General features: G+C 47.0%; 1 protein-coding gene across 11 annotated transcripts in view; it reads left to right on the forward strand.

Moving 5' to 3' along the window:
- Positions 1 to 26533, forward strand: part of WNK2 (WNK lysine deficient protein kinase 2) — a 96643-nt gene that overhangs the window by 46532 nt on the left and 23578 nt on the right. For 6 of the 11 annotated variants that reach the window (XM_084214583.1, XM_084214584.1, XM_084214589.1 and 3 more), the window contains 19 exons: positions 733 to 952; positions 3384 to 3672; positions 5696 to 5892; positions 6441 to 6584; positions 9279 to 9473; positions 10482 to 10967; positions 13829 to 14143; positions 17206 to 17255; positions 17889 to 18054; positions 18135 to 18251; positions 18404 to 18571; positions 18785 to 18830; positions 19006 to 19122; positions 19564 to 20555; positions 22106 to 22178; positions 22604 to 22659; positions 22733 to 23424; positions 23922 to 24136; positions 25644 to 25859. In XM_084214583.1, coding sequence (XP_084070709.1) covers positions 733 to 952; positions 3384 to 3672; positions 5696 to 5892; positions 6441 to 6584; positions 9279 to 9473; positions 10482 to 10967; positions 13829 to 14143; positions 17206 to 17255; positions 17889 to 18054; positions 18135 to 18251; positions 18404 to 18571; positions 18785 to 18830; positions 19006 to 19122; positions 19564 to 20555; positions 22106 to 22178; positions 22604 to 22659; positions 22733 to 23424; positions 23922 to 24136; positions 25644 to 25859 — 4754 coding nt within the window. The remainder of the gene's footprint in view (positions 1 to 732; positions 953 to 3383; positions 3673 to 5695; positions 5893 to 6440; positions 6585 to 9278; positions 9474 to 10481; positions 10968 to 13828; positions 14144 to 17205; positions 17256 to 17888; positions 18055 to 18134; positions 18252 to 18403; positions 18572 to 18784; positions 18831 to 19005; positions 19123 to 19563; positions 20556 to 22105; positions 22179 to 22603; positions 22660 to 22732; positions 23425 to 23921; positions 24137 to 25643; positions 25860 to 26533) is intronic. The other 5 variants (XM_084214585.1, XM_084214586.1, XM_084214587.1 and 2 more) reach the window with 5 other exon arrangements.

Below are 26533 nucleotides of genomic sequence, written 5' to 3' on the forward strand. Positions count from 1 at the left end.
TGGATTTCTGCTCTGGTCTGTGGGTCTCCCCTGTGCAGATGAAAATGCAGCATGGAAGTGCAGATCTAAATGATTTCCCGCTTTCCTGGCATTCAGTGTCAGGACAGGCAGTGCGGTTGTGTCTCAGCCACTCAGCATCACTGTGGAGCTGAGCTGGGCTGTTCTTGCACTTTTTGGTTCAGCACTCCAAGAAATGTCACTGGGAAGGTTCTGTAGGGGGCAGGGAGGGGGATAAAAGTTGGTGTGGTGGATTCATCATGAGCTGGGGTAGCAGATTCCGTTGCCCTCTGGGCATGGAGACACGTTATGCCTAGTTTCCAGCTTTGGTTTTAAAAATTAATGTTTTACTGGTCTCTGCCAGTTTGCCTCATGCTGAGTATTTCCTGACTTTCACAAATGCAGTTTTTAGAGACTACAGCTGACAGCTTAGAGAGAATCTCTTCTCTGGTACTCTTTAAGCTCAGATACTTAAGAAAAGTTGAACAAAGCTATAATCTGCATTTCTCTAAGTGCTTGTGGTGTATGAATACTGCTAAAGCTTTGAGAAATGGGAAATGTCACTTTTTCAATTTCACTTTTCAAAATCCCACACCTTTTTAGAAAGAACACAAATTCATTATGGGGGAACACCAAACAGTGTAAATATTTCCACTTTTAACAGTGGTTTCTTTTTACAAGCCTTTCTAAAATTGTTGACTTGCAGTGTTTGATTCTTCTTTATATCCTTTGCAGATATGAAATTAAAGATTTATTAAGCCATGCCTTTTTCGCTGAAGATACTGGGGTAAGAGTGGAACTTGCAGAAGAAGACCATGGTAGGAAATCCTCTATTGCCTTAAGACTCTGGGTAGAAGATCCTAAGAAACTGAAAGGAAAACCCAAAGATAATGGAGCCATTGAGTTTACTTTTGATCTGGAGAAGGAAACTCCTGATGATGTTGCACAAGAAATGGTAAAATACACTTCTGATAAAAATGTATATATATAGAAAGTAGTGCATAAATCTCAAAGGACAACAGGAACAAGCTGGGTAAAGTAATTTCACTTGAACCACTCCAGGTCCAGTTTAGGCGTTTTGCATTGATTTTGGAATGGGGAACAACTAACTGAAACATATTGTTTGAAAACAGATGCCTTGAAATCACAGTTTACATAGCTTAGAGACTATAGAGGTCTGGTCTACTTTTATATTTTTCACGCTCTTCTGCCAGTTCCTATAGGCTGTTGAATGTCTTTGAGTTTATTCGGAATCTGTTTAGTTCCAGACAGCAGTTAGAAATACATTAGAAGAGTTCAGAAGTTCAATCACAAAATATTCTGCCTTGAATTCTCCAAAACACTTTCCCTCGTCTTTTCTGTTGGTGTTCCTTAGAAGGAATGTAGATGAGAAAGGTCTGTGGTCAGCTGCCCCACCCCCAAACTTTGATTGGCAGCCGGATTCACTGAGTTAGGAGTAAGCTTTGGATTTTTTAACTGATACGTTTCACTTGCTGAATTTCTGTATTTTTATAATTGTGGGGTTTTGTTAGGGAATCTGTGTTCCATTTTCACCACGTTGTCCTTGAACTCCTATTTTGATGGTGTCTTTGCTGCAATTGTTTTGGTGTTCTAATGTCACAGAGGCCCGGGGTCAGTAAGCACTGAGCCAAGGGTCTGACCGTTCCTCCTGTGCTTGCAGAAATGTTCCTGTGCTTGCAGAAACGTTCCTATCAGACTCTAAATCCCTAGGGATCCCATTTAATGGTGTCATCACCACTCATGCTCTGCTCAGGAGGCACTCATTTTGGTAATGCTGCCTTGCTCTGCTAGAACTCATCACCATCTACTCCAAGTTTAGTGGCAGGAATTCAGGCTCCTTTGTCTTCTTGTCGTTTGTTTGCAGTAGGTCCAATGTTTTTCCAGCAATGTATTATTACAGAACTCATTTAGTTTAAAAATTGCTCTAGTACCATTACTTACTGTTATATTTTACATTTAAATATCTATGGAAATATTTGGAGTTTCGTAGTTCTCTAAGTTGCTTGGTCCACAGTTGTGATTTGTTTTGTTTAATTTTGAAGAGGATATAATTCTCGTGAAAAGTATATTTAAAAGGATCATGCCCATACTACAGTGACACTGTACCTATTCCCAAATAATTGAAAAATCTGTGTTCTACATTAATGTGTACCTAAGACACTGCCCATTAAATGCTTTCAAACCTGAGGCTGTTGCAGGGGCAGAAAAAGGGGACGTTTTTTGCTAAATGTCTTTTTCTAGTCCTTATGAATTGTGGAACACCAAAACCATGTGCATTCATCTGTTTGCTGCTTTGTGTGCTGTGGAAGTGAAGAATGGAGGAGACCGTCTGAGTACAGGGAATTATTTATCATTACTGATGAGATTTTGGTAGTCAGGCAATACCACCTGCCCAAACTCTATGGGCAGAGGGAACTGGAAGCATTCTAGTGGGTTTGGAAAGTGAAGTTAGCTCTTGAAGCTGTGTTTTAAGATGCTTTGCACCCATTAATTTTAGCAGTTAAAATGTAAGCTGTGAAAGTGTCTTATGTTTGGGCAAGAGCAAAGCAGGAAAGCCTCAAGATTTCCCCCATAGAAATGTATGTGCTTGCAAATCTGTCAAATATGCATGTTAAGAATGTAGGGAGAGCAGACAGAGCTCTGCTACGTCATTATTAAATGAAAATTCGTACCCTGCACTGCAGGAGATTATGCAAACAAATAACACAAAGATGAATTTCCATTTTTTCTGTTGAGCAGTTGAATTCTGAGAAGCCTCATCCCCTTTTCCATCAAATGGGAAGAGTCTGCTTTTTCTTTGTAAAAGTCAATCAATACTGACTGACTTCACTATTTAAGAGAAGTTAATTTGAAACATAATTCAGTTAGCATCTTGTCCTTCATGATTTGCTGTGCTGTTAAGCAGAGCAATTTGGATAACTGTGTGTTGGATGCGTTAAGACAATAAATTCAGATTAAGGGGCAGTTTGATTCACTCCAGGTGCATTTTTTAGAGGTTCTTTTTCCTGTTTTGTCTATTCTTTTAGTGTTAAAAAAGAAAAAAAAAAAAAGGGAAACCCATCTACCATTAAACTTGCTCTCCTCAATGGATGTTCAGTGGTGGATAATTAGAGCCAGTATATATTTAGGTCTTAGACATCACATCCTGGGTTTTTTTAATGCATTAAGAATAGAAGTTTTACTGAGAAAAAACCCCACTCCATCAAGCTCTTGAGTTCCTGTTCTTGTGAGAAATAAATTAATATAAATTTGTGTTGTTTCAAATGGACGTTTTCTTTGCTGGGAAGATGTTCCAGTATCATGTGTGTGCCTGTGGCATGCCAGCCACACGCTCAGGACCTTGCTAAGTGCGTGCTCCCCTGCAGATTGACTCGGGCTTTTTCCACGAGAACGATCTCAAGATCGTGGCCAAGTCCATCCGTGACCGAGTGGCGCTGATCCTCTGGAGGAGGGAGCGCATCTGGCCCAGGATGCAGACGGAGGAGCGCCGCGACTCGGAGTGCCTGGACAAGCTGAAGGCACCGCAGGCACAGCAGGTCCAGGTCACCTACCTGTCCCACACGGGCCACCACATCCTGTCGGAGCCCGAGGAGCCGGAGGCAGACCAGCACCCCTTCCAGCAGAACCTGCCCACCAGCGTCACCTCTGTCGCCTGTAAGTCCCGTGTCGGGATCCCAGGATCGCTGTCTCAGGGGGAAACCCACATGAATTGCTGCGGCTGGGTGTGCACAGTGGCTCAAAACCCACAAAGATGTGGGACAGATGCATGACAATTCTGAAAGCAATGAAGTTTCAAGAAAACAGTATTATAAGATACCTCTGTATTTTTGCTGCTCAACAATTATCGCAGAGTTTCTGTTTTACTGTTCTGGACTTGTATGTAAGCACATTTAAGTAAAAGATTAATTACCTTTAGCAAGACAGCTGCTGCTTCAGTTCAGGTATTTTATAAAGGGCTACACTAAGGTCTGCCTTAAATCCTGAAATATCCATGTGTACCTGTACAGGAAAAATCCCTTTACATGATATGAGAAATAGCTACATTTGATTAACATTCACAATATTGCCACATTCACAAAGGTTTTTATCTGAAGCTAAAATGAGCTCATTTCATTTTTTTGGACCATATACTTATTTCATGCTAATTCCTTTAAGGAACACTGCAATTATGGCTCTTTGTTTCTAGTGCTGCAGTGAAGTGATTTGTGCTTCCCATGGCTGTGCTGGACATGAGTTGGCAAAATGTTATACTAAATATAACCTCCACAATTTTTTTCCTACTCCTCCTCAACTTTTAACCAGAACTTGGTATTATTTGGCAATTTGCTATCAGATTATTTGAACAATTTCTTAGCATAGGATCTCTATAAATTAGGATAGTCATATAATTTGACATTAAATGTAAAAGTGGAAATTAATAACTTGATGTGTGCAATGTACATTCTATAAAAACCTGAGACTGACTCACAGCTTTTACTTTAGTACTCTACCATTAGACTCTCCTTTTTTTTTTTTCCCTTTGAGGTCCTGAATAATTATTTGTAATAAAACAGAATGTTATTGCTGCAGAAATCCCATCACAAGAGTAGGGCTATGTTGGCTCTTCAGAAATGAATTGGATAAATAGAGAGGGGAGTTTAATTTTGGAAAAGAAAAACAGTTGGGGGAATAGCTTGAGAGTACTGAAGAGAAATGTCATCTCTGGTGCTATTAAAGAATAATTTATTATTTAAAAGCCAAATAAGTAAAACTTTATTTAGAATACGGAAAAAAGAGACAGGGGAAGGTGTTGGGAAAAGAAATAGTATTTAAGCTTAGCTGTAAGATAGTTATCGAAACTGTGTTGCAGTTTTCTTTCAGTTTTGAATTTTAAATCCCCATTAGAAGCTATTTGTCTTTGGGATACATCTAGCTGCAGTCTGGTTGTCTCACTTCCTTTCTCAAGTGAAGAAAGCAGTTACTTGTGCCCAACTCTGTTTGAGCCTTTGTATTTTACCCATTTTAAAAGTTGTGAAAAGACTTTTTAAAGTCAGTAATACCAATATTTGCAGTTCCCAAAGGACCCAGTGCTTGCCCAGTGCCCGTAGCTGTGCGGTTCCATAGGTTAAGTGGGCAAGTGCTCCACGAGAAACTCCCACAGATCTGAGTGTGCCAAACCCATTGGAGCCTGCACAGGGGTTTGAGTCTGACCTTAATTGCACTACACTCAAGCAGAGCCTGACTTGCTGAACTAAAATCATACAGCATAAAGAATTTTGTAGTTTTCAGGGCTGCTGATAAAAGCAGTGTTAAAGTCAGTGCATTCCTGGAAGATGGAACTCTGAAAGACCCCATGATCTGCTCTGAACATGACAATTGGGGTTTCCTCTCCTTTTATCCTGCAAACTCTATAAGCATCTGCAATTCTGAATGTCAACCTTATGCCCCTTAAAGGATATCGTAAAGTGCCTGAAATATCAGTGTGTGCAGAAATCCATAGGGGGGTGGGTTTTGGCTTAAGAGAAGCAATGTGTGCCTTTTGTAGAGAATAACATTGGTGCTGTATAATTTATTTATATAAAGAAAGGGCTAGAGTAGTAAAAATGCTAATTACATAAACAATGGTGACCTTGCTCTAAGATCATCACTTGAACATGGGGAGCTGTTGAACTTTTAATAAAAATGACTGTTCTTCCAGCTGACAGCACGTTTGACAGTGGCCAGGGCTCCACGGTTTATTCGGACTCGCAGAGCAGCCAGCAAAGTGTCATCTACTCGTCCCTGCCAGACTCTGTCCCTCCTGCCATCCAGAGGGTGTACAGCCCCCCCCTGAGCGAGGGCCAGCCTGTGCCCCAGAGCCTCCCCCAGCTCGGCCACTACCAGCAGCCCTCGGCAGTAAGTCCAAACCTCTTTCAAACAGTTCTGGATCTTGGGTCATATTTCATATTATCATTTATGCTCTTGTTCCCAGAAGGTATGGGTTCCAGGGCTGTCTGTATGTATTCCTCACTCACCTCTGCACATAGTGACCTGCTCAGTCCCTTATCAGTCTGTTGGCATTAGTGGCTTTGTGACACAGCACAGGAAGGACACGGGACCTGTTGGAGTGTGTCCAGAGGAGGCAACAAATATGCTCTGAGGGCTGGAGCCAGGCTGGGAGAGATGGGGGTGCTCATCTGGAGAGAAGAAGGATCCAGGGAGAGCTCAGAGCCCCTGGCAGGGCCTGAAGGGGCTCCAGGAGAGCTGGAGAGGGACTGGGGACAAGGGCTGGAGGGACAGGACACAGGGAATGGCTCCCCACTGCCAGAGGGCAGGGATGGATGGGAGATTGGGCGGGAATTGTTCCCTGGCAGGGTGGGCAGGCCCTGGAAGAGGTTTCCCAGAGAAGGAGTGTTGCTCCATCCCTGGCAGTGTCTGTCCCTCATGCTGCTGTCTCTCCGCAGCCCGTCCTGCCTGCAGTGCCAGCCACGCCCGCCGTGGTGCCCCAGCACTACCAGGAGCCGGCGATGCCGTTCCCCGTGGTCCCCAGCACCGTGGCTTCACTCCCACTGGGGCAGCCGCCGCCACCCATGCTGGCCGGCCAGCAGGTGAGAGCTGGGCTCTGCCACGGAGCCGTATCCATCTCAGCCCTTCCCTGGGGCTGCTCTGCCTCACACAGGCTGCCCAGGGAAGCTGTGGCTGCCCCTGGATCCCTGGAAGTGTCCAAGGCCAGGTTGGATGGGGCTTGGAGCACCCAGGGACAGTGGAAGGTGTCCCAGGTTTCTCTGCAAAACTTCCCAGAGCACCTATGTTCCTCAGAGACAGCAGTGTCCAGTGAATGTATATGCTAAGGAGGGTAGGGCAGTACAGCAGAAGACTGGAAATTAGGGTGAGAAATTCACTTACCTACAGAATGAATTGTTTTGATCTTGTATCAATATGCACTGGTGGATCAGACATATGGAATCAATGTTGTATCTCCTAACTTATTTATTTTTCCAGTTTGGGTGTCCGTGCATTTACACTGCTAAAGTTATAATGAGGCAAAGTTACCTAATCTGCCTGGATATTTTCCCTTCCCTGTGCCTTACCCAATTCAAAAGCATTTCTTAAGACACAAGCTGGGTTTGAGAGGGAGGTTTTAGGAAGCAGCTCCGGTTCCTGAGCACAGTTTTCCTGCTGTAATGCCATGTCTCCCGGAGAGGGAGGTGGCTGAGTGCCCTCTGTCCCCTTGGTGAACCGTGGGCAGCCGTCTGAGCTGCAGATTAACCCAGCTGAGGCGCAGGAGCAGAGCTGGCTCCTGGAGCCGGCAGCTTTGCGAGCTCCAGCCCAGAGCCGTGGGCATGCGGCCCTTCCACCCCGGAGCTGGGGCTCGGTCCCGCAGGAGTTCCTCCATGGAGTGAGTGGGGTCCCCCCATCCCAGGTGGGCGCCCTATGTCCTCCAGACAGCGTTCACGTGCCTCCACCTTGGCCCTCAGTGTGCTCTGTCCCATCCCCAGAGCCAGGCCAGCCCCTGCGCTGCTGTTCCCGTGTGTGATTGTACCTGGGGAGAGGCCACATCTTTCCCAAAACATGAGATGGCAGAGGTTCTGTGTGCTGCAGGGCCTGGTGAGGCCACCAGCCCTGTGGTCCCAAGTAAGTCACCCTGAGCCAGACTATGCCTCAGAGTCATCCTTTTGAACCAGAAGGGTTTTCTAAGTATTTCCAGAACTAAGAAGAAGAAGATACCAATAGCACATAAAATGGGGGGGGTTGTTACTGATGATTTCCAGCTTTAATGCAACTTTTTCTCTGTCTGTTCTGCTGTCTAAAGCCTGGCAGGCCAGGGGAGCACTGCCTTCTCTGGAAAAGTAAAGCTGCTCTTTTGGCTACGACGTTGTCACTACAGTACATCAGAAATATCTGGAACCTAGCTTTTACTGCAATTATTGGGGTTGATTGTGCCTCGGGTGATAAGTGTTGTATTTTCCATGCCTGCTTCATTATGTAGCAACTTCTGTTTGCCAGGATGAGCTGATATCAACTGTACCTTGTAAGTTAGTGCGTGGGGATTTCACAGGACCAAGTGGAACAATCTCTGGGATTTAAAGAGTCTGAGTCATTACAAATAGCCTCTCCAAGACAGTTAGCACTTATCATTTTAGGTAATATATCTTGCATTTAAATGTATTTTAAGTGTGGGCTCCTGTGCAGTGTTTGAATTAAGGGTGCTCGTCTCTCCTGGGAGCTGTCCCTGCTGGAGCATGACCAGGGCAGGGAATGGAACTGGGAAGGGGGCTCAGCCTGGAGAAAAGGAGGCTCAGGGAAGGCCTTTGGCTCTGCACAACTCCCTGACAGGAGGGGGCAGCCAGGGAAGGGTCGGGCTCTGCTCCCGGGGAAGAGGGACAGGATGAGAGAAAATGACCTCAAGCTGTGGCAGGGAAGGTTTAAGTTGGATATCAGCGAAATTTTCTTCACTGAAATAGTGGTTAAGCGTTGGAATAGGCCACCCAGGGGAGTGGGGGAGTCACCATCCCGTGAAGTGTTCAAAACACATTTGTTGTGGCACATGGGGACATGTTTTAATGGTGGGCTGTGTTCTGCCACTGGGCCTCTTCTAGCCGGACAGCGAGACGGGTCCAGGGTTCCTCAGGCGAGCAGTCTCGGGCCGGGCAGCTCAGCCTTCAGCATGCCGAGTGTCCGAGCCCTAAGTGCCCTTTAGCCTGACACCTCAGCGAGCTCAGTGATTATCAGCTCTTAGTGATTTTCAGCTCTTTTATAATTTCAGCTCTTTGCTCGCTAAGATGCGGCCTCAGTGGTTTCCACACAGCAGACAGAGAGAGAGGAGAAGGCAGCCTCAGAGATTCCATGATGGTTTATTTGCAGGGGGTTCGCGAAGGGTTCCGATGGCGGCTCTTCTACCCAGAATGGGCCAGGGTGGCTGCTTATATAGGGTTAGGGGGGATTGAAAACTGACCAATTGTAAGGGTTAGGGAAAACCAGCCTATAGGGTCACAGAGAGATAAGCTAGGCCAGAGGGCCTAAGTGAGGACTCCATTCTGACTCAACATTTCCTTATCTCAGGCTTACATCCTCCACGGCGCCCTAGCCCTCTCAGTATCCGCTCCAGTGGACCTTTCAGTGCTGGGTTAGGGGTTGGACTCAGTGATCTTAGAGGTGTTTTTCAATCTTAATGAGCCTGTGATTCTCCAAGCACCAGGTCTGTCCTGACAGTGAGCTGGGGAGAAATGGGGAGCGTGGCCAGCCATCTCGTTCTTTTGCAGTAGCCAGGCAGTAATAACCTGTTCCCTCTTGTCCCCCAGCAGCAGCAGCCCATCTCGCAGGCAGCCTCCCTGCAGCAGGTGCTCAGCAGCCAGCCCGTGTGCCCGCTGCCCGCGGCCCCCCACCTGCTGCCGCAGTTCCCGGCGCAGGGCTCGCAGGTGCCCGCCAGCAGCGCCCCCCTGAAGCCCCTGCAGATCTCCACCGTGCCACAGCTCCCGCCCGTGGCCCCTTCCCAGGTAAGCACAGCCATTTGAGGAGAAATTTCCAGCTAATAATTAACATGATTTGCAGGTTTTGTGTGGCTATTTTGACTGCGTGCCAGTTTAATTAGGCGATAAGAATATTATTGCTCTTTTCTAATTCCTTTATATTTCTTTTTTATTTGTTTGGTGAATTAGAAATCTCCTTTATGCCCAACTCTATGCCATCCAGTTCAACGCAGCTCCAAAATGGCAATAATTTTTTTGGGGTGGTTTTGGTTTGGTCTTTTGCACCGTCCCCTTTGGCACAATCTCTTCCCCATCCCGGGCTTGAGGGCATGAGCAGTTGCCTGTTTTTATTGCTATTTTCTGACCTCCTGACTTCACCACTTCCCCCAACACCTGCCAGCCCTGTCAGTATTGTTCTGCTCTGGGTCTGTTCCCTGGAGCAGGGATAAACCCTTCCCTCAGCCTAGGAAGGTGGATGGTGCTGTGTTTGGTAGTGACAAGCACCATAACGTGAAGCAGCTTGTGCCAAAGAGCAGGAGCAAGCTGCTGCTGTGATGCCGGTCTGCTCCATCACTGGGAGGTTTTGATTGTAAAAACCCTTTTTCTGGGCTCTTCCGTGGTGCCTGAGTTGCAGCTTGTTTGAAAACTAGGGTTTAAATTGCCCCACTTAATTTTGCATGAAAGAGTTTTGCGTTAGGTCTGGCCCAATTCCTTTTAATTTCTGTTAAAATGAAAGCAGCTTTTAATTAGGATGTTGCTTGAAGGCTTCAAGCTGGTGTTAGAAGTAGTTCTAAGCTTCTGCAGTATAAAAGCGTCCCCCTCAAATGTTTTTTTTTGCTTTTACTAATGATTTAAGCGTAAATCAGTTTTTATTACTGCTTGCGAAGCTTAGGGAATGAATGGAAGTGATTAACAAACAGACATAATTATCATCCTGGCACAGGTGGTTTTTAGGGACTTGTGTGGCGAATGAAACTGCTCTATACCATCAGTGAAAGCACTGATGCAGTTTATGCAATATTATATTTTTTTCAGATTCCTCAGTTTCCTGTCATTCCTGCAATTACTCCTCTGGCAGGACTTGACAGCCTTCCTCCAAACCTGTCTGACATCCCCGGTGCAAACGTGCCCCCCATTCCTGCTCCCTCCCAGTACTTTGCTCCGGCCGTGATCCTGCCCAGCCTGCCCATGAACCCCACGCTGCCCATGGCGCCCAATTCCCCCGCCCTGCCCATGCAGGCCGTCAACCTGCCTCACACCACCGTGGCTTCTCTGGTCCTGCCCTGCCAGCCCATGGTGCCAAACCTGCCGGCGGCCACCATCCCGCTGCTGGCCGTGGCGCCGCCGGGCGTGCCGCCGCTGCCGCCGCAGCCCGTGTTCCAGCCCGCCTTCCAGCCGCTGCTGCCGGGCGACACGGCCTCGCCCCACCACGCACAGAGCTCCCAGCCCGTCACCCAGGCGCAGCCGCCCGCTCCAGCCCTGCCGCCGAGCGTCATGCACCCTCCCGAGCCGCCTCACCAGGTAAATCCGCCGCAGGGCGCGCTGCCCGTCCTGGGGCTTTCCTCCTCGCCGGCATCAGTCTTGTTCTTGAGAGACTTTGTTGATTTCTTGAGCTGTGGTGATATCCTCAGCCAGGGATGGGGGCTATCAAGGGTATAATACAACTGGCTTTGGACAGTAAATGAGCAGAGTGCTTTCTGAATTTCCTCCTCCTTCTTGCTCTCAGGTCTTGGGAAGCGTGAGCTGTGGTTCTCCCAGGTCAGGAGGGTGTACCAAGCCTTGCCAGTGCCTGTAGCTGCTCCATGTGGGATGCAGGGGCTGCTGGGTACACACAGCAAATACAGGGGAACTGGCGGGAGCAGTGGAGTTGTTTTGGTGTAGAATATATTTTAAAAAGCAAAGGGAAGCGGCCCTCTGGGAAGGACTGTGGAAAGCTCTGTGGAAGAGCACTGTCAGACCTGCAGGGCAGGGATGGATTCTAGGTGCAGACCCTTTCCCCCTTGAAAAAAATGAAGCATAAAGGAGCTCAAGCAGTATTTACACGGAAACTGCCTCAGGACTGACAGAGTCTGTAAATACTTCTCTCACCACATCTGCGATACGTCAACGTGAAACACAGTCTGACCAGAGCAGGAGAGGGCACTCAACCTGTTAATAAAGCATTTGGAAAATCTGTATTCTGCCACATCCCTTCACCATAACACCCTAATTAAAATTTGTAACATCCCATCCCAACCTGTCATGGCTTCTTCAGAACAGTACATAGTTTTTAAATTTCTCTCTTCAGCCATATATTTTGTACAGGATTACTGTCATTGAGAATGTCAGCAGCATGGAGTTTGGGAGTGTTACTCAGTGTTCCCTGTGGCTTTAGAGGGAATGGAATCAAGCACACTGGACACAGTGAGCATGGCAAATACCAGAACTGGAGAGCTGATGTTCCCAAACCATCCTGACACAGTCATTAGCTATCAAATATGTGTAGAAGAATTGCATATGGAAGAATTTAGGATAAAAAGTAGCTATTACAATGTGCAGAGGAATATTTTAAAAACCATTGGTTTGATTTGAAGACTTCTGTCGGAGAGGTATTTCTGTATATAATGCCATGCTGTTTTTGCAATTGATGTTTAGCACCTCTGAGTTTTGTTTTGGCTGGGTACATCTGTATGGGCATTCCCTTAAGAGCTGCTCTTGATGATCCTTGTGGGTGTCTTGCAAGTCAGAATATTCTGTGATTTGACATTGAAATATTTTGTGAATTATTCTAGTTATATAAGATTTAAAATTGAACCACCCTTCTGTGGTATTACACACACTTGTCAGTCTAACAACCCTGCCTTGGGCAGCCATGTAACTCTGAGGTGCTGTGAAGCACATCCTGTCTGTACTTTTATCTACATTAAAACCTGGAATAATAGTTTTGGCTCATACCCAGAACCTGCTGAGAGCATGCAGCAGTGAAATCATGTGGCCTAGTTCTTATCTGAGTCTTTATTTTTTTCAGTGTATTTTCCAATAGCATTAAGTCTCTATGTTGTGGTACTTCAGAAAAAGTAAAAATTGGGCACACTTTTACCTAGTACTAAAAGTCTTTTTTTCTTCCATATGCTTCTTTCTTTCCTTCTTCCTCTTCCACAAGCTCAGTCCCTGTGGAAAAATACATGATGTACCCAAAAGGAGAATGTTCTGATTTTAAATGTGCCACCCAAAAGGACTGTTATGCAGAATAACAACCCAGTCTCTAAGGTAGCCGGTATCCTGTCGCCTGGCTCTGGTTCCCACCAAGTGCTTACGCACTCGAGTTATTTTAATGCACTGGAGAAATCCACTGAGAAAAGTGAAACTCCCTCTGTCCACATGGGCATGTTGGTAGGATTGGGGCCTTGGGGCTTAGCACAACAAGGGCTAAGTTGGGACTTCAGTGTGTAAACTGCACTAAACTGAAGTAAGACGCTGGTGTGTATTCAGTGAGAGTTAATTGTGTCATTTGTACCAGGTCCTGGTTCTCCATATTTGGCAGATTTCTTAAAATATCCTAAGTTAGGTTATAGGTAGAATGTGTTTTTCCACACTGCATGGACAGTGTGGAATTGTTGAAAGCAGAGCAGAGTATTCAGGAGAATGAATTCATCGCCTAAGATCTTAAAAGCAAGTCCAGAGGAGGCCGTGGAGATGCTCTGAGGGCTGGAGCCCCTCTGCTCTGGAGCCAGGCTGGGAGAGCTGGGTGTGCTCACTTGGAGAGGAGAAGGATCCAGGGAGAGCTCAGAGCCCCTGGCAGGGCCTGAAGGGGCTCCAGGAGAGCTAGAGAGGGACTGGGGACAAGGGCTGGAGGGACAGGACACAGGGAATGGCTCCCACTGCCAGAGGGCAGGGCTGGATGGGATATTGGGAAGAAATTCTTGACTGTGAGAGTGGGCAGGCCCTGGAAGAGGTTTCCCAGAGGAGCTGCGGCTGCCCCTGGATTCCTGACAGTGTCCAAGGCCAGGTTAGATGGGGCTTGAAGCAGCCTGGGATAGTGGAAAGTGTCCCTGCCCACGGCAGGGGGTGGAATGAGATGAGCTTTGAGGTTCCATCTATCACAAACCATTCTGGAATTCTGTAATTTTTCCTTTCTTAGCAAAATCTGGCTTTGTCCCTACTAATAAGCTAGTACCTGATCAATGCACCGTGTCATAATTGTACAGAAGGAATCCTTAGCTTTTATTTGGTTATTTCATAGGAAGTGTATCTCTGTATTTGTTACTGAGAGCACCCAAACCCGATCTCACTGAGAGGTTTGAATCCTTTCTTCACGAACACCAGTGCCTTTGCTCCCTTGTCCCGTACGCGTTGAGCCCTCGGCGCAGAGATGTGTGCTAACAGCTCTCGTTGTGTTGCAGCCCATGCCTGGACACACTCAGTTTGCCCTGGAAGCTGGAGCCCAGGTGCCCGTGCTGCCAGTGCAGCCCTCCATGGTCATGTCACCGCCGTTGCAGCTGCAGCCGGAGCCGGTGCCGCCCCGCGTCGCTGCCGAAGGCGTTGCCCAGGTCCATGGCAGCCTTGCCACGGCCGCCCCAGCCGCCCCCATAGAGCCTGGCCTGCCTCTCCGGCCCTCTGCTCTGCTGCAGCTCCAGCCTGATCTTTCCCAGCCGCTGGGCCAGCAGCTCCCAGCTCCCTGTCCGGCTGTCGCGGCAGGCACAGAGACATCTCAAGAGGTAGAGCCCTTCCTCTGAAGTAACTCACCAGCCTCAGCCTTAATCTTCTTAGTTACTCTGTGTGAACCAGGGGGCTTGTTGCACAAGGGAGGTTATCCCCTCGGTGTGTCGAGCCACTGCACCTTGATGCCAGCAGCTCTGGGTCAGCAAATAATTGGCTGTTACAAATGAAACCTCATGTTGCAGCTCAGGAAATACCTCACTGAATTCATGAGGCAGTAGGACTAAGCCCCTCCTTGTCCGTAGCTGAGCACAAGCACAGAGGTAGAAACCAAGAAATTCTCACTGTGGGTGAGTTAGAAGTTGTTCTGTAGAGTTTCACCCATGTTCTGTCCAGTCTTGTTTTAAATGTCTCAAGCACTTGTTCAACCAACCATCATTTGCTTTAAAAAACTACTCCACAATCTGAGTCTTTGTATTGTGGAAGCCCTTCATACTCTTCAGTTTGAGCCCTATTCTCATTTCATTTAGCATTGTATCCTCCTGTATTGCCTGATGTCTGCTGTAGCCCTGGGATTTTTGTTTCTTAAGATACTCATAGGCATTCCCAATTCTCTGTGGTCATAGAGAAACAGTATGCTTTTTATTGTTTTCCTCATGGAATTGTCAGCTCCTCGTCTGCTATTTTGACTTTTCTTTCCACTCCCATAATTGTTTAATCTTCGGTCTTGACAGAACATCACAGAACATTTCTTTCTGTTCAGCTGCTTGTTAAAAACAAAACAAAACAAAAGCTTTGGCATCTCTACCTGTTTTCAGGAAATGTCTAATTTTTTCTCCACTCCTGGATGGAAATGTCCCTCTGTGATTCTGCATTCAGAATGGTTCCTCTTGAGTCTCTGCTCTGAGTTATCTTTCCTCACAAAGTATGAATTTCACCTTTTCAAAATTAATCTCTTGGTTTTGCCCATGTTTCCATGGCTTGTCACATGCCTTGTCACCCCAGTGTAGCCTGAAATTCCATTGGAGATAGAACTCATTGCTGCCTCCAGAAGATGCTCCAGAAGGGCTGTGCTAACACTAAAAATGGATTCTAGTTCCTTGTCGCTATGGAACACGAAAGAACACAGGCACACACCGCTGCTCTCAAGGTGGAGAGCAAAGGGGGAGTTTATTTTCTGACTCCAACATTTATAGTTTTCCAAAAGTGACAGTGGATTGGAGGGTGACAGTGCCACCTCTCCAATGACACTGGACAAACCAACAGTCATATCAAGTTTCTCTTCTTCCATAAAAGAATGGAAAACAATGTGTTATTTACAGAAAGCGTGTGAGAAAGTTCTCTACAAGAATGTCAACATCAGAAAGCTTAGAAAATCTTAAAAAATCAGAGCAACAGCTCCCCATTTTTCCTGTCTGTCAATGGCAGTTTAATTCTTACTGCATCAGCATTCCTGCTGTGATGTAGGATGTTTCCTGGTGAATGTCTGTATCCTGTTGGTTAAGAGTAGCAGGAATGGTAGAGCCTGTCTGCAGTGCTTCACCTGCAGACTCCCCAGGAAAGCTGGGCTGGGTCAGGCATATCCATCACTCAAGGTATTCCTTCTCCAGCTGTCTTTTTTCTGAACGCACAACTCACGGCAAGGTCAGTGCTGGTGCCTTCAGTGCAGGGTCCATTCCCTTAGAGATTCTGGAAATATGAACAAACCTCATTGTTGTGCACTGTGATAGGGTGATACAAGTTCTCCTGAGAAACTCATGGCCACCGAGGCACACGTCTTGTCCTTCACATCCCACATCCCTCAGAACATTTAACCACTGGTTTGCTAATTTCATTCTCACGTCCATCTCTAAGTTAACCCCTTCCTCCCATTCAGTTTAAGAAATGAAGCAAGTACCAATCCACATCCTCTCCATGCTGGTTTTCTGACTTACATTGCTAAAGTTTCCTTGGGTGTAAGAGAAGTTTCATACCTGTCTATATAATCAAAACACTACATTTTGTTGCTACTCTGCCATGACATTTTTATCTCTTCTGTTGTGTTCAGGCACGTTGGCAGCACTTGCATCCAAACCAACCTGAACCAGTCAGGCAGAAGAGGTTTTGTAAGGCACTTGGTTGAGTGCTTTACCAGAATGTTGATACATTATGCCTGTGTTCTCACTGTTCATTGATGTTGCAGTTTTATTGAAACTGCATTTAAGCTTGGCATGGCTTATGTGTGGTGTTTACAGCCAAGGAGTGGGGCTGGCTGGTTAGCTGCAGAGAACCAGTGGTGTTGACCAGTTCCCCTCTGAGCTTTTAACCCCAGCTCATCACTGCTTTGAGAGGGGCTTGTTTCTAGCTCTGCGTGTATAGAAGGCTTTTATAGACGTGTTTTTATAAATATATATAAAATTATATATATATTTATGGCTGTATCTGGTGCAAGTGTATATACACAGCTATATACATGTACGGGTGTGTGTGTGTCTTTGTGCATACATGGTAAGTTTGTTGCAGCAAGGCCTGCAGCATTGTCACAAATTCTATGAGAATGGGTCTGCCCAATGTGAAAATCATGCTATGATGTCTGTCCCAGAGCTGCAGCCAGTGAAGGGGGAAGCTTTTAGGGGAAATTCATGTAGAGGACAAGAGGACATGATGCAAGGGTGGTATTCTTAAATGATGAATTTTCATCTTTTGTTTGTAAGTACCTCAGAAGCTTTCCCACTAAGCCAAACACAATGTAAATACTGAGCATATTTCAGGAAACTATATAAAGCAATGAGCCAAATTAACAGATACATTCAAAAATAAAAGACAGTGGGTGCTGATGTGGAATTGTCCCTCAGTCAGGTTTTGCCATGGTGGTGAGAACTGCTTTATTCCTTTCACCATCTCATCTGCTGTGGGCAGAGGAAAGGAACTGGCAGGTTAGCATCTCTGTCTGAAAAAGCGATTGGTGCCTTGGACAGAAGTGATGTTGAAAGGGTAAAATAGGACATTTATTTTATTTCTAGGTTCCAAGAACTGGTTAAACAGAATGGTTTTAGAGTTACTGGTGCCAACCCTTTCCTAAAGGTGTTTTTCATCTGCTAATATAATGTGTTTGCTTAAATTACTTTTTCTTGCATTTTAGGAGCAGGCAATACAGGACAAACTCCAAGCTCTGTCCCAGAGTTGCGAAAGGTATTATCACCTCTTTGGCATAAGAAATGGTTGCGTTTTGGAGGCTGTTTTTCTGACATGAACAGAAGGAGAAGGACTGGGAGCATGTCTAGGGAGAAGCTGACAGTGTTCTGTGTGCCGTGTGCCTATTCTGGCACCTGCAACTCTTTTAATTCTTTAGTTTGGATGCAGCATCCTAGCCTTGGTGTATGTACAGCTGTATGGAACTTCTCTTTTCCTCCCTCTACAGCAAACCTAACCTGTTTGCACTTCTGCTGGGAGGGCAGAAAGACAGGAGCTGAGAAAATTTCACCTTAGAAAAGTAGGAACTTGTGCAGTTCATAGAAGGACTGTCAGGGCCCCTTAAGTGAAGGGACTAGGGGATGTAGGGATATATTCAGGGTGATGGGACTTCTGCTGTGTTACTGTTAGAAGCATTAATAGATCATTTCTTGGTAGGAGTTGTAGCCAGAGTATGTGCCTGGTGTAGAGTAGTGCCCTTCGCTCACTGAGTATCTTCCAGTTTACTGGGCCAAAAAAAAGTGCAAATGTGCCCTTTTTTGCAGTCTCTCTTATAGCTTACATGTGATGCATGACTCCGTTGTGTGTGACTCTGCCTTTATTTTGGGGCTGTTCTTCCTTTCTCTTGTGAAGCTACATGAGTCCAGATATTGCTTCTGGCAAAGAGATGAGTGACAGCTTGGAAGGAGCAACAGGAAGTGGAAAGCAAGAAGGAAAATCTTCAAAGAAGCATAAGAAATCCACGCGTGCTCGTTCGCGCCAGGAGAAGTCCAACAGACCCAAACTGACCATATTAAATGCAAGTACAACCTGCTGGAGGGTAACTCTAGGGTTCCTTTGGCTTTGTCAGGAATAAGGGTTGTTGATCTCTGCATGCAGGTGTGTAACACAGGGGATAAGATGGTGGAGTGCCAGCTTGAAACCCATAACCACAAAATGGTGACGTTCAAATTTGACTTGGATGGTGATGCACCGGAGGAAATTGCTACTTACATGGTGAGATATGGCTGCCCACGGGCTCTCAGTGCTCCCAGCTGCTTCAGACAGCTCCTCACGTGTGCTTGTTGCCTGAGCTGCCTGGCAGCTGTGGAATGAGGCATTAATAAAAAAATGTCTGTTTCCCCCTTTATTTTGATGTGGCCTTCTAGGTGGAGAATGAATTCATCTTGCAAAGTGAAAAAGAGACTTTTATTGAGCAAATGAAGGATATCATTGATAAAGCAGAAGATATGCTCAGTGAGGATACAGAAGGAGAGCGAAGTTCTGACCAGGGAACAAGTCCCCAGCAAGATGCAGATAGGCTGGAAGTAAGCGAGGTAAGAAACACTAAATACAGATTCCTAGTTGGATTCCTTTTTCTTGACAGCTAGATACTTAACTTACTTTTGCATCTTGTGTTAAAAAAAGTAAAAAGGTAACTAAAAAAAAAAAAAAAAAAAAAGCTTTTGCTCTGTTAAGCCTTACAATATGTGTGGGATGCTTGTCCTCTTGCACTGATCCAGCTATTTCTTGTGTTGTTTCTTTAACAGGAGAAGCGTCAGTCTCAAATGAAGACACCTGTCTATCAGCAAAACGGTAAGAGTGCCTTGGAATTCTAGTGGAAGGTGTCCCTGCTCATAACAGGGAGTTGGAACTAGATGGCCTTTCAGGTCTCTTCCAATCCAAACCATCCTGTGTAATTAAGAAAAAGTCACGATGTGGAGACAATGGAAATTCATGTGTTTATTTGTAATTTTCTTTTCGTCCCTAGTTTTGCATACCGGAAAAAGGTGGTTTATTATATGTCCAGTGGTGGAAAACCCTACTACAGATGCCCCCGAGTTTTCTCCCCCAGTGCCTCCCAGTGCCCAGCAGACAGAAGGGCCAGGTATCTGCAAACTTTATAGAAAATGTCTTCCGCTGAGCTGCTGTGTTGTCTCTCTTCTGTCCTCACCTCACTCAGCTGTGATGGTTTCACTTGCTTTAGTCAGAGGAAGAAAATGATGACTTTTGTTAAGCTATGCATTTACATGTGCAGGTGCATTTACGTATGTTCCTGGCGTTGAACCAAATTGGGAATCTTTATCTGAGTTTCAGTAAAGTGTCAGTATTTTAGCTATACCTTATGCTGGGGGGTAGCTGAAATCCTCATCGCTATAGCGTCTTTTCAGTGAAATATTCTTTGCATAGTCTGAAAATTCTTGTTTGATGTACATAACAGCTACTTGCTGGTGAGAATTGTTAGCGGGTTGTCCCTGCAGCTGACCAGGGGGCTTGGCAGCGATTTCCTTTCCTTTCAAGGTTCACCTTTTGCTTGTATTCTCTCTAGACCCGGAGCAGTCAGATGACCAGCCGGTGAGCTCTGCGGTGACAGAGGCACCTGCGCTCGGGGCTGGCCAGCAGCTTCCCCTGCACGCAGGGGTCACTGACAGCCCCCTTGGAGCCGCCCCGTCCTTGCCACCAGCTCCTGCTGCAGCAGCTCCTGCCAGCATAGCAAGCCAGCCGGAGTTCCCAGCCCCGATGGCATCTGCCCCGAGCGTCGCGGAGCCCGCGGTGGGCAGAGGGGCTCAGCCGGAGTTCCCCCAGGCGCCCCGAGCCGTGGGGCTGGAGGAGCCCCCCGAGGCCCCGGCCCCGCAGCTGCCGCAGGCGGACGAGGCGGCGTGCGTGCCGGACGTGGAGATTGCCTGCTGCAGCGTGGGGCCGCCTGCGGCCACGCCGGCGGCTCCGGGGCCGCTGCCCGGGCCTGCGGACGCCGCGGTGCTGGAGCGGCAGCCGGCGCCGCAGGGGCCGCACCTGCCGGAGGGCGGCCAGCCCGGCGCGTTCGGCAGCCAGCCCTTCCCCGCGGCCGCCGGCCCCGGCGCCCTGGCCTTGGCGGGGTCCCAGCTCCAGAGCCCCACTCAGGTGCCCCTGGCCGCGTCCCAGCAGCTGCCGGTGCCGCAGGGTGGCGCGGGGATGGCCGGGGCAGGGGTCGGCCTGCTCCAGCAGCAGAACCCCCCCGGCACCGCCGAGTCCGACGGCGAGGGCCCCCCCAGGGTGGACTTCGTGGACAACACGATTAAAAGCCTTGATGAGAAGCTGCGCAATCTGCTGTACCAGGAATACGTTCCAACTTCTTCGGCATCAGCAGGGACGCCGGACACCTGTGTGCCACCCGAACAGGCCGACAGTGAACTCACCTTACCCCCTTTTCCCGAGGAGCAAGCTCCTGCTGCAGCGTTGGATGGGAGAGAACCAGGCTATAGCATCCCGGAGCCCGGCCAAGAGGTGAAAGCTGCTGCTGAGCCGCTGGTGCCCTCGGAGGCCTTGCCTTGCCCACCGCGGGTCAGTCCCCCAGCGGCTCTGCCCTTCATCCCCTCCGAGCCAGCCTGTAGGGTTGGCCCCAGGGCAGAGCTCCAGATTCACTCTCCTGCAGTAGGACACGTGTAGATCTTTTGATTCCCTAAACATTTCATATCTCTGTTCCAGGGTTTGTTACCTTTGCCTGCTGACTGCTTTTCAGTGTGAAAGCTCACTTAAATTTTTCTTGTCAGATGCATCCCACCTCGTTTTTCAGAAATACTTGTTAGTGAAAGCCAGACTTTACCTTTGGGTTTAGAAGCGGTATAATACTTTAATTCATCTCCTCTTGTGTCCTGTCCAAAGCAGGCAGAAATATGTCAATTTCTTCATAGCTAAGAATGTAAAACACATGCATGGTATAGTCATTCTAGTTCTAATGAAGGCGATTTTGCTTCAATTTTAAGTATAAATGAATGGCAGCGGTTGCAATTACTGCCTTAGAAGTCAGCTTGGATAAAGCAAACATTTCAAGTACCTTTGCTTTGTCCACATGCTGCAGCCAAAGGCAGACATTCCACGGGCAGCAGTTTCTTCTGTTTCCTGTTACAGTTTCTTTTGTCTTCTGATCTTGGTAGAGCATGACTGCCATGGAAGCCTCTAAGGAAAGAGGTAGCAGGCAGTCTGGGGCAGTGGTTCCTCAGTTGAGCCCCCATGTTAGGTTTTTTCAGATAAAATTCCAAGTTTATGAAATCATCAGATTTGCAGCACATTGTGCTAGATTAGTGTCTCTTCCAGGCCCTGGCCCAGGTTACTCAGAGAAGCTGTGGCTGTCCCATTCCTAGCAGTGCCCAAGGCCAGGTTGCGTGGGGCTTTGGGCAACTTGGGATAGTGGAAAGTGTCCCTATACATGGCAGGGAAGGGAATGGGATGAGCTTTGAAGTCCTTGTCAACACAGACCATTCTATGATTCTGTATCTTACTCAAAAGTAGCATTTCTGGACAAACTCCATCCCTAGCAAGGCTGAGCCTGTTCTGTGTAGCATCAGCTGGAGGGACTCTATCGACTGCTCGAGAGGTGCTGTGTGGTACAGGAGAGAAGCTGTGCTGGAGTGACTCTCTAGAGCCTGTTGTTTTCTAATGATAAATTACTTTCTACAGCAAACCAAATTCTCTCTCTGTGAAAGGTGCTATGTCTCTTGAGTAATTGGAATTCATCCTATTAAAATCTGTGCCAGTAAGGAAAGAGACATAGAATTTCTGAAGACAGACGTACAGATGAGGAACATACAGTCTGGCTGGAAAAGCAAACCAGAACAAAGCTCCAAGCTGTGTGTATATATAATATACTGGGTTTCAGTAGCTTGGGCTGCAGTTCCAACTGCGATGCTGCCACTGCTTTATTTCTTTCAAGGAAGGAGGAAAAAAATGGGGGAGTTGGAGGCAAGACTTGAAGGCCACCTCCACAGGCACTGTGAAATAGTTCCATATTCTCTGGTAGTGCCAGGGCAGCGAGGGGGAAATGAGGGAAGGAGAACACATTCTGCTTTGTGAGTGAGACTGAAACTGTGTTTCTTTCTTCCTTTTACTGCAAGTTGAACAAGCCGGAAGTCACTGGCGTGAGTGCTCATCCCTCAGAGGCAAGAGGTGGGTCAGCAGGCGGAACAGGTAATGCTCCTCCAGCCATCCCTGCTTGGTGTCAGTGGGTGTCATTGCAGGAGGGGGGCAACAGCCCGTCCATGCTCAGCAGCCCTGCGTGTCTCTGAGACACCAAGAACATCAGAATAGTTCAGGCCTAATGTACCACGCAGGTTTAATTCTTCTTCTGTTTTTCTTCTTAAAAATTTTTTACTGAGTAATGAAATTCCTCACACCTATTATTGTTTGAATTCCCCAAATCACTAGATCTGCCAACCTGCAGATATTTTATAGTGTCATTGCTATTGCCTCCTGCATTTTTAATCCTGTATTACAAAGACCAGGGTTTTAAATTATTCCTCAGTGGTACACTTCAGTTTATCACAATGAAACACTGGCTTTTATTACATTAAAGCATTCCAGACATAAATATTTTTTTCCCAACTTTAAATTAGGTCCAGCCACAAGCATCACTTCAACTCCTGCTGCTCCAGCGAAAGGCCTCCTTCAGGTAACCAGAACTAGGAGCAGTTTTCTGCTTGATTGTTACAGTTCCTCTTGTTAAGCTCTCTTATTTTTGCCAGGTTGCACCTTCATCATCAGGCACAGCTCCACAGATGGAGACTTTCCAGAGGAGCGAGGAGGCAGAGAGGACGGCTTCGCCCGCACACGCAGAGAGCGTAACGCGGCGAGCGACGGCAGATGGGGCGATGAGTAACTTCCACAGGGACGGCTCTCCGGGCTCTGGTTCCCATGGAAAACAGGCTGAGGCTCAGGAGAGTGGCACGCCGGCCAAAACCATTGGCAGGTTTTCAGTCATCAGCACACAGGATGAATTAACTTTAGCAGCACCGCACTGCTTGAGGTTCTCGGCCCCGCCGGACGTGTACCTGGATGAGTTGCCCTCCAGCCCGGACATGAAGGCTGCTGTCCGCAGGGTCCAGACGGCCTCGTCCGTGGACGTCCTGTGCGAGCAGGCCTCGAGCGACTCCGCCGACGAGCCCTTCCCACGGCAGCTGGCCGCTGCTGCAGCTGCACAGCTCTCCCCCCCCAGCAGCAGCACAGCCACGGACTTAATCAAAAAAGCAGCTGCTTTTCTGCAGAGGTCTGCCAAAGGTGGCTCCCCTGGCCCAGAGTCGCCCAACGGGCAAGGTGCGAAGATTCCTACCATCAACATCACATCCTTCCACTCACAGTCGTCCTACATGAGCAGTGACAATGACTCAGAGTTTGAAGATGCTGATATGAAGAAAGAGTTGCAGAACCTGAGAGAAAAGTATGTTGAGTTGCAAGTGATATAAGGGAAGCTTGTGTTACTGTACCTTAGCAGCAGCTCAGCTTAGGATGAGCAGAACTCTAAGGAGTAAACTGGTTCTGGGCAAATCAGGCAATGCCAGGACCTTCCCCCAACTTCCTGCTGTGCATCGCCTTATCTGCCAGTTCCAGTTAGAAAAATTACTCATAGAATCCCAGAATGTTTTGGGTTGGAAAGGACCTTAAAGATCATTCCAGCTGCTGCCATAGGCACGCACACCTTCTATTATATAAGGTTGCTCCAAGCCCCGTCCAGTCTGGCCTTGGAGCCAGAGACTCCCCCTTCCAGGGATGGGGAGTCACCACAGATAGATTGTTGGAGCTTTGCATACTTAAGGATGAGCAGCTGATTGTTTTATAACCAACAATTCTTTTGTTTCTTCTTTTACAATTAATTACAGTGTCAGGATATGGTGCTTTATCAAATACACTGCTAGCACAGTCCTTTTATTTTTTTAGACATATGAAAGAGATTGCTGAGCTGCAGACGCAGCAGAAGAACGAGATAGAGGCACTGTATATTCGCCTGGGGAAACCCCTTCCTCCCAACCTGGGCTTCCTTCACTCTGCCCCACCAAGTGGCCGGCGCCGAAGAACCAGCAAAAACAAATTGAAAGCCGGAAAGCTCTTAAACCCTCTGGTCCAGCAGCTCAGGAGTGGAACATCAAGCACAAGTAGGTACTCTGGGTGCTTTTCTTCTCCTGTTGCTTGTGTCAGTCATGGCTGTGCTGTGTGATGTCTGGGACTGCTGGAAAGGGTGGAATTGTTGTTGGTTTTAAGCTGGCATGCTTTTGGACAGGTTTGTCCCAGGTCCCGGTGGCAAGCCATACCTGCCCGCTCTGCATTGCCTACAGTCCTTGGCAGAGGAATAATATTCCACTTTAATTTGGAAAACAGCCTGGCTACATCTCCTCTATTCTTTAAATGCAATTTACTGATGTTTGTATTCACTTCTTAGGTGCTGTTATGCTGTATTGATTAAGTGCTGTATCTTGTTTCCTTTTTCCTCCAAGGTGCCATATATAAAAGATGGGATTGCATTTGCTCCCCCAAAGGATGGGAGGTAAAAGCATTTACAAAACTGTGGTGGATGCTTTGACCATCTGAAGTAGTGTGAGATTTTCACACAGCACTACAGTCCTGAGTTTTTGTCTCTTGGAAAAGTACAAAAATATAATTTACCTGGGAAAAATCGATAAACCCCAGTACCTGTTTCTTCAGCAAAACGTAGAATAGAATATGCATAATTTTTCTTCAGCTTAGTTCATGCTGTTATTTGGGGGAGCAGCAGCATTTCCAGCATTCACCATTTATTTCAAACCTGGTGGCTCTTGTTTTCAATATTACTGTGTCATAGAGGGCCCCTTTGAATTTTGTTGCATCAATCTTAATAGACAGGGTGTTGAGGAGGATTTTGCTTTTAGCTAAGGATTTCAGCTGAGTTGGGAAAAACAAATACATTCAGAGGCAATAAGTTCTGTGGCCCATCTTGAGGCTGAGTGTTCTTGCCCACAGGGACTGAAGCAGTGTTTGATACTGCCTGTACTTCTACAACTATCTAGATAGTTATATATTGATACTTATCTGTAGATATCTAGATAAATGTCTCTATCTGTACTTTTGTCTACACAAATATCTCAGGTAAAGAGGTTTAAAAACCATAATGCCTTTGCAATCATGTGTTACATGGTTTTATCAGTAGAAGCATCTGACAGCGGCAATGGCAATTATACTCAAATAACTATAAATAAAAAGTTCCTTGTGTCTTTGCTGCAACTTTTGTTCTTCTCCATTTGCTTAATTTCACCTTTGGTGTGGGAGAGCAGACCTCTGTGTCCTGCTTCATCATTCTGTGTGTTCATCCTCCTCCTCAGCACCCCAGCAGCTCTCTGTATTCCAGCAATGCTCCTTCTGAGGCTCCTGAAAACACAGAGGAGAAACTGTAAAAATCAAACCTGTTCCAGGAGCTTCCTGGAGAAACAGCATCAGTGATAGGAGGTGTGGAGGTGTGGATTTCTGGTACAGGCTGTCCCCAAAGTCTGTGCTCCATCCAGTGCATCAGAATGCTGAACGGCTGTTCCTCTTGGGGTCAAGATATGCATCATTTTTAGGCAGGGATTTTTTATTCACAGTTTTCCTAGCTTTCACCATAGCATGTGTTGTGTGTGTTTGCTCTTTCAGGTAACCTTTCAGACTCTAAAGACTCGCCCCACAAAGAAAGCAGTAACTCGCAGCCGGGCTTCCCCAAAGCCGCCGCGGTGCCTCCTGGCGCAGCGCCCGCCCTGGGCAAGGCTGTGCAGACGCAGCAGCCCTGCTCTGTCAAAGCCTCTCTGTCCTCCGACATCTGCTCCGGCCTGGGCCCCGACGCAGCCGACGCCAGCGCAGCCTCTGGCCAAGGTGATTCTTCCTGCTGCCTGTTTCGTGCCTCTTCCAGCACGTGCTAAAATTAGTTCCTTTCCCTTAGGCTTGAACTTTTTAGGAGTGATAGAGGAATGTGAACCTTTGGCAATCCAAATTACTGGCTTATGTTTAAAAAGAGCATTGCGGTATTGTCAGAAGAGCAAAATTTAAGTATCTTGCCAAGTGTTACCAGCACTCGAGAAGGCATGCCCCAAGACATCCCTAATTCTTAGGAAATAAATACCTTTCAGTTTTGCCAGCAGTGGCTTTATCCTAATACCTTCTCTGGAGTCTGCCTTACAGATTCCTGAGAAAAAATGAATGGAAAACAATAAGATACAAAAAGCTAGGAGAGCATTTGCTTCGTGTCATTTTTTTAGCCCCTTGATTCCAGTAGACCCCAAGTTCCTCGTTATAAACTACCGTCTTGGGCATGAGAGAAAATAAAGATTAAATTAAAAGAAAACCAAACCCAGGGGACCAAGTTATTTTTCCTTTCTATGAGGGGTTCACTTTGTGCATAATTCTGGAGTCCCAGCCACAGGACTGTGCTCCCATGACCCCAGTTCTGAGACCTCTGTGTATTGCCCCTGTCATAGGCTTTGACTGATCTTGTTGCCATGCATATGGGAAGTTCCAATGATGATTAAAATACCTTCCTCTCATTGCAC

The sequence above is a fragment of the Fringilla coelebs genome (genome assembly GCF_963513975.1).
Source record: "Fringilla coelebs genome assembly, chromosome: 13".
NCBI lineage: Eukaryota > Metazoa > Chordata > Aves > Passeriformes > Fringillidae > Fringilla > Fringilla coelebs.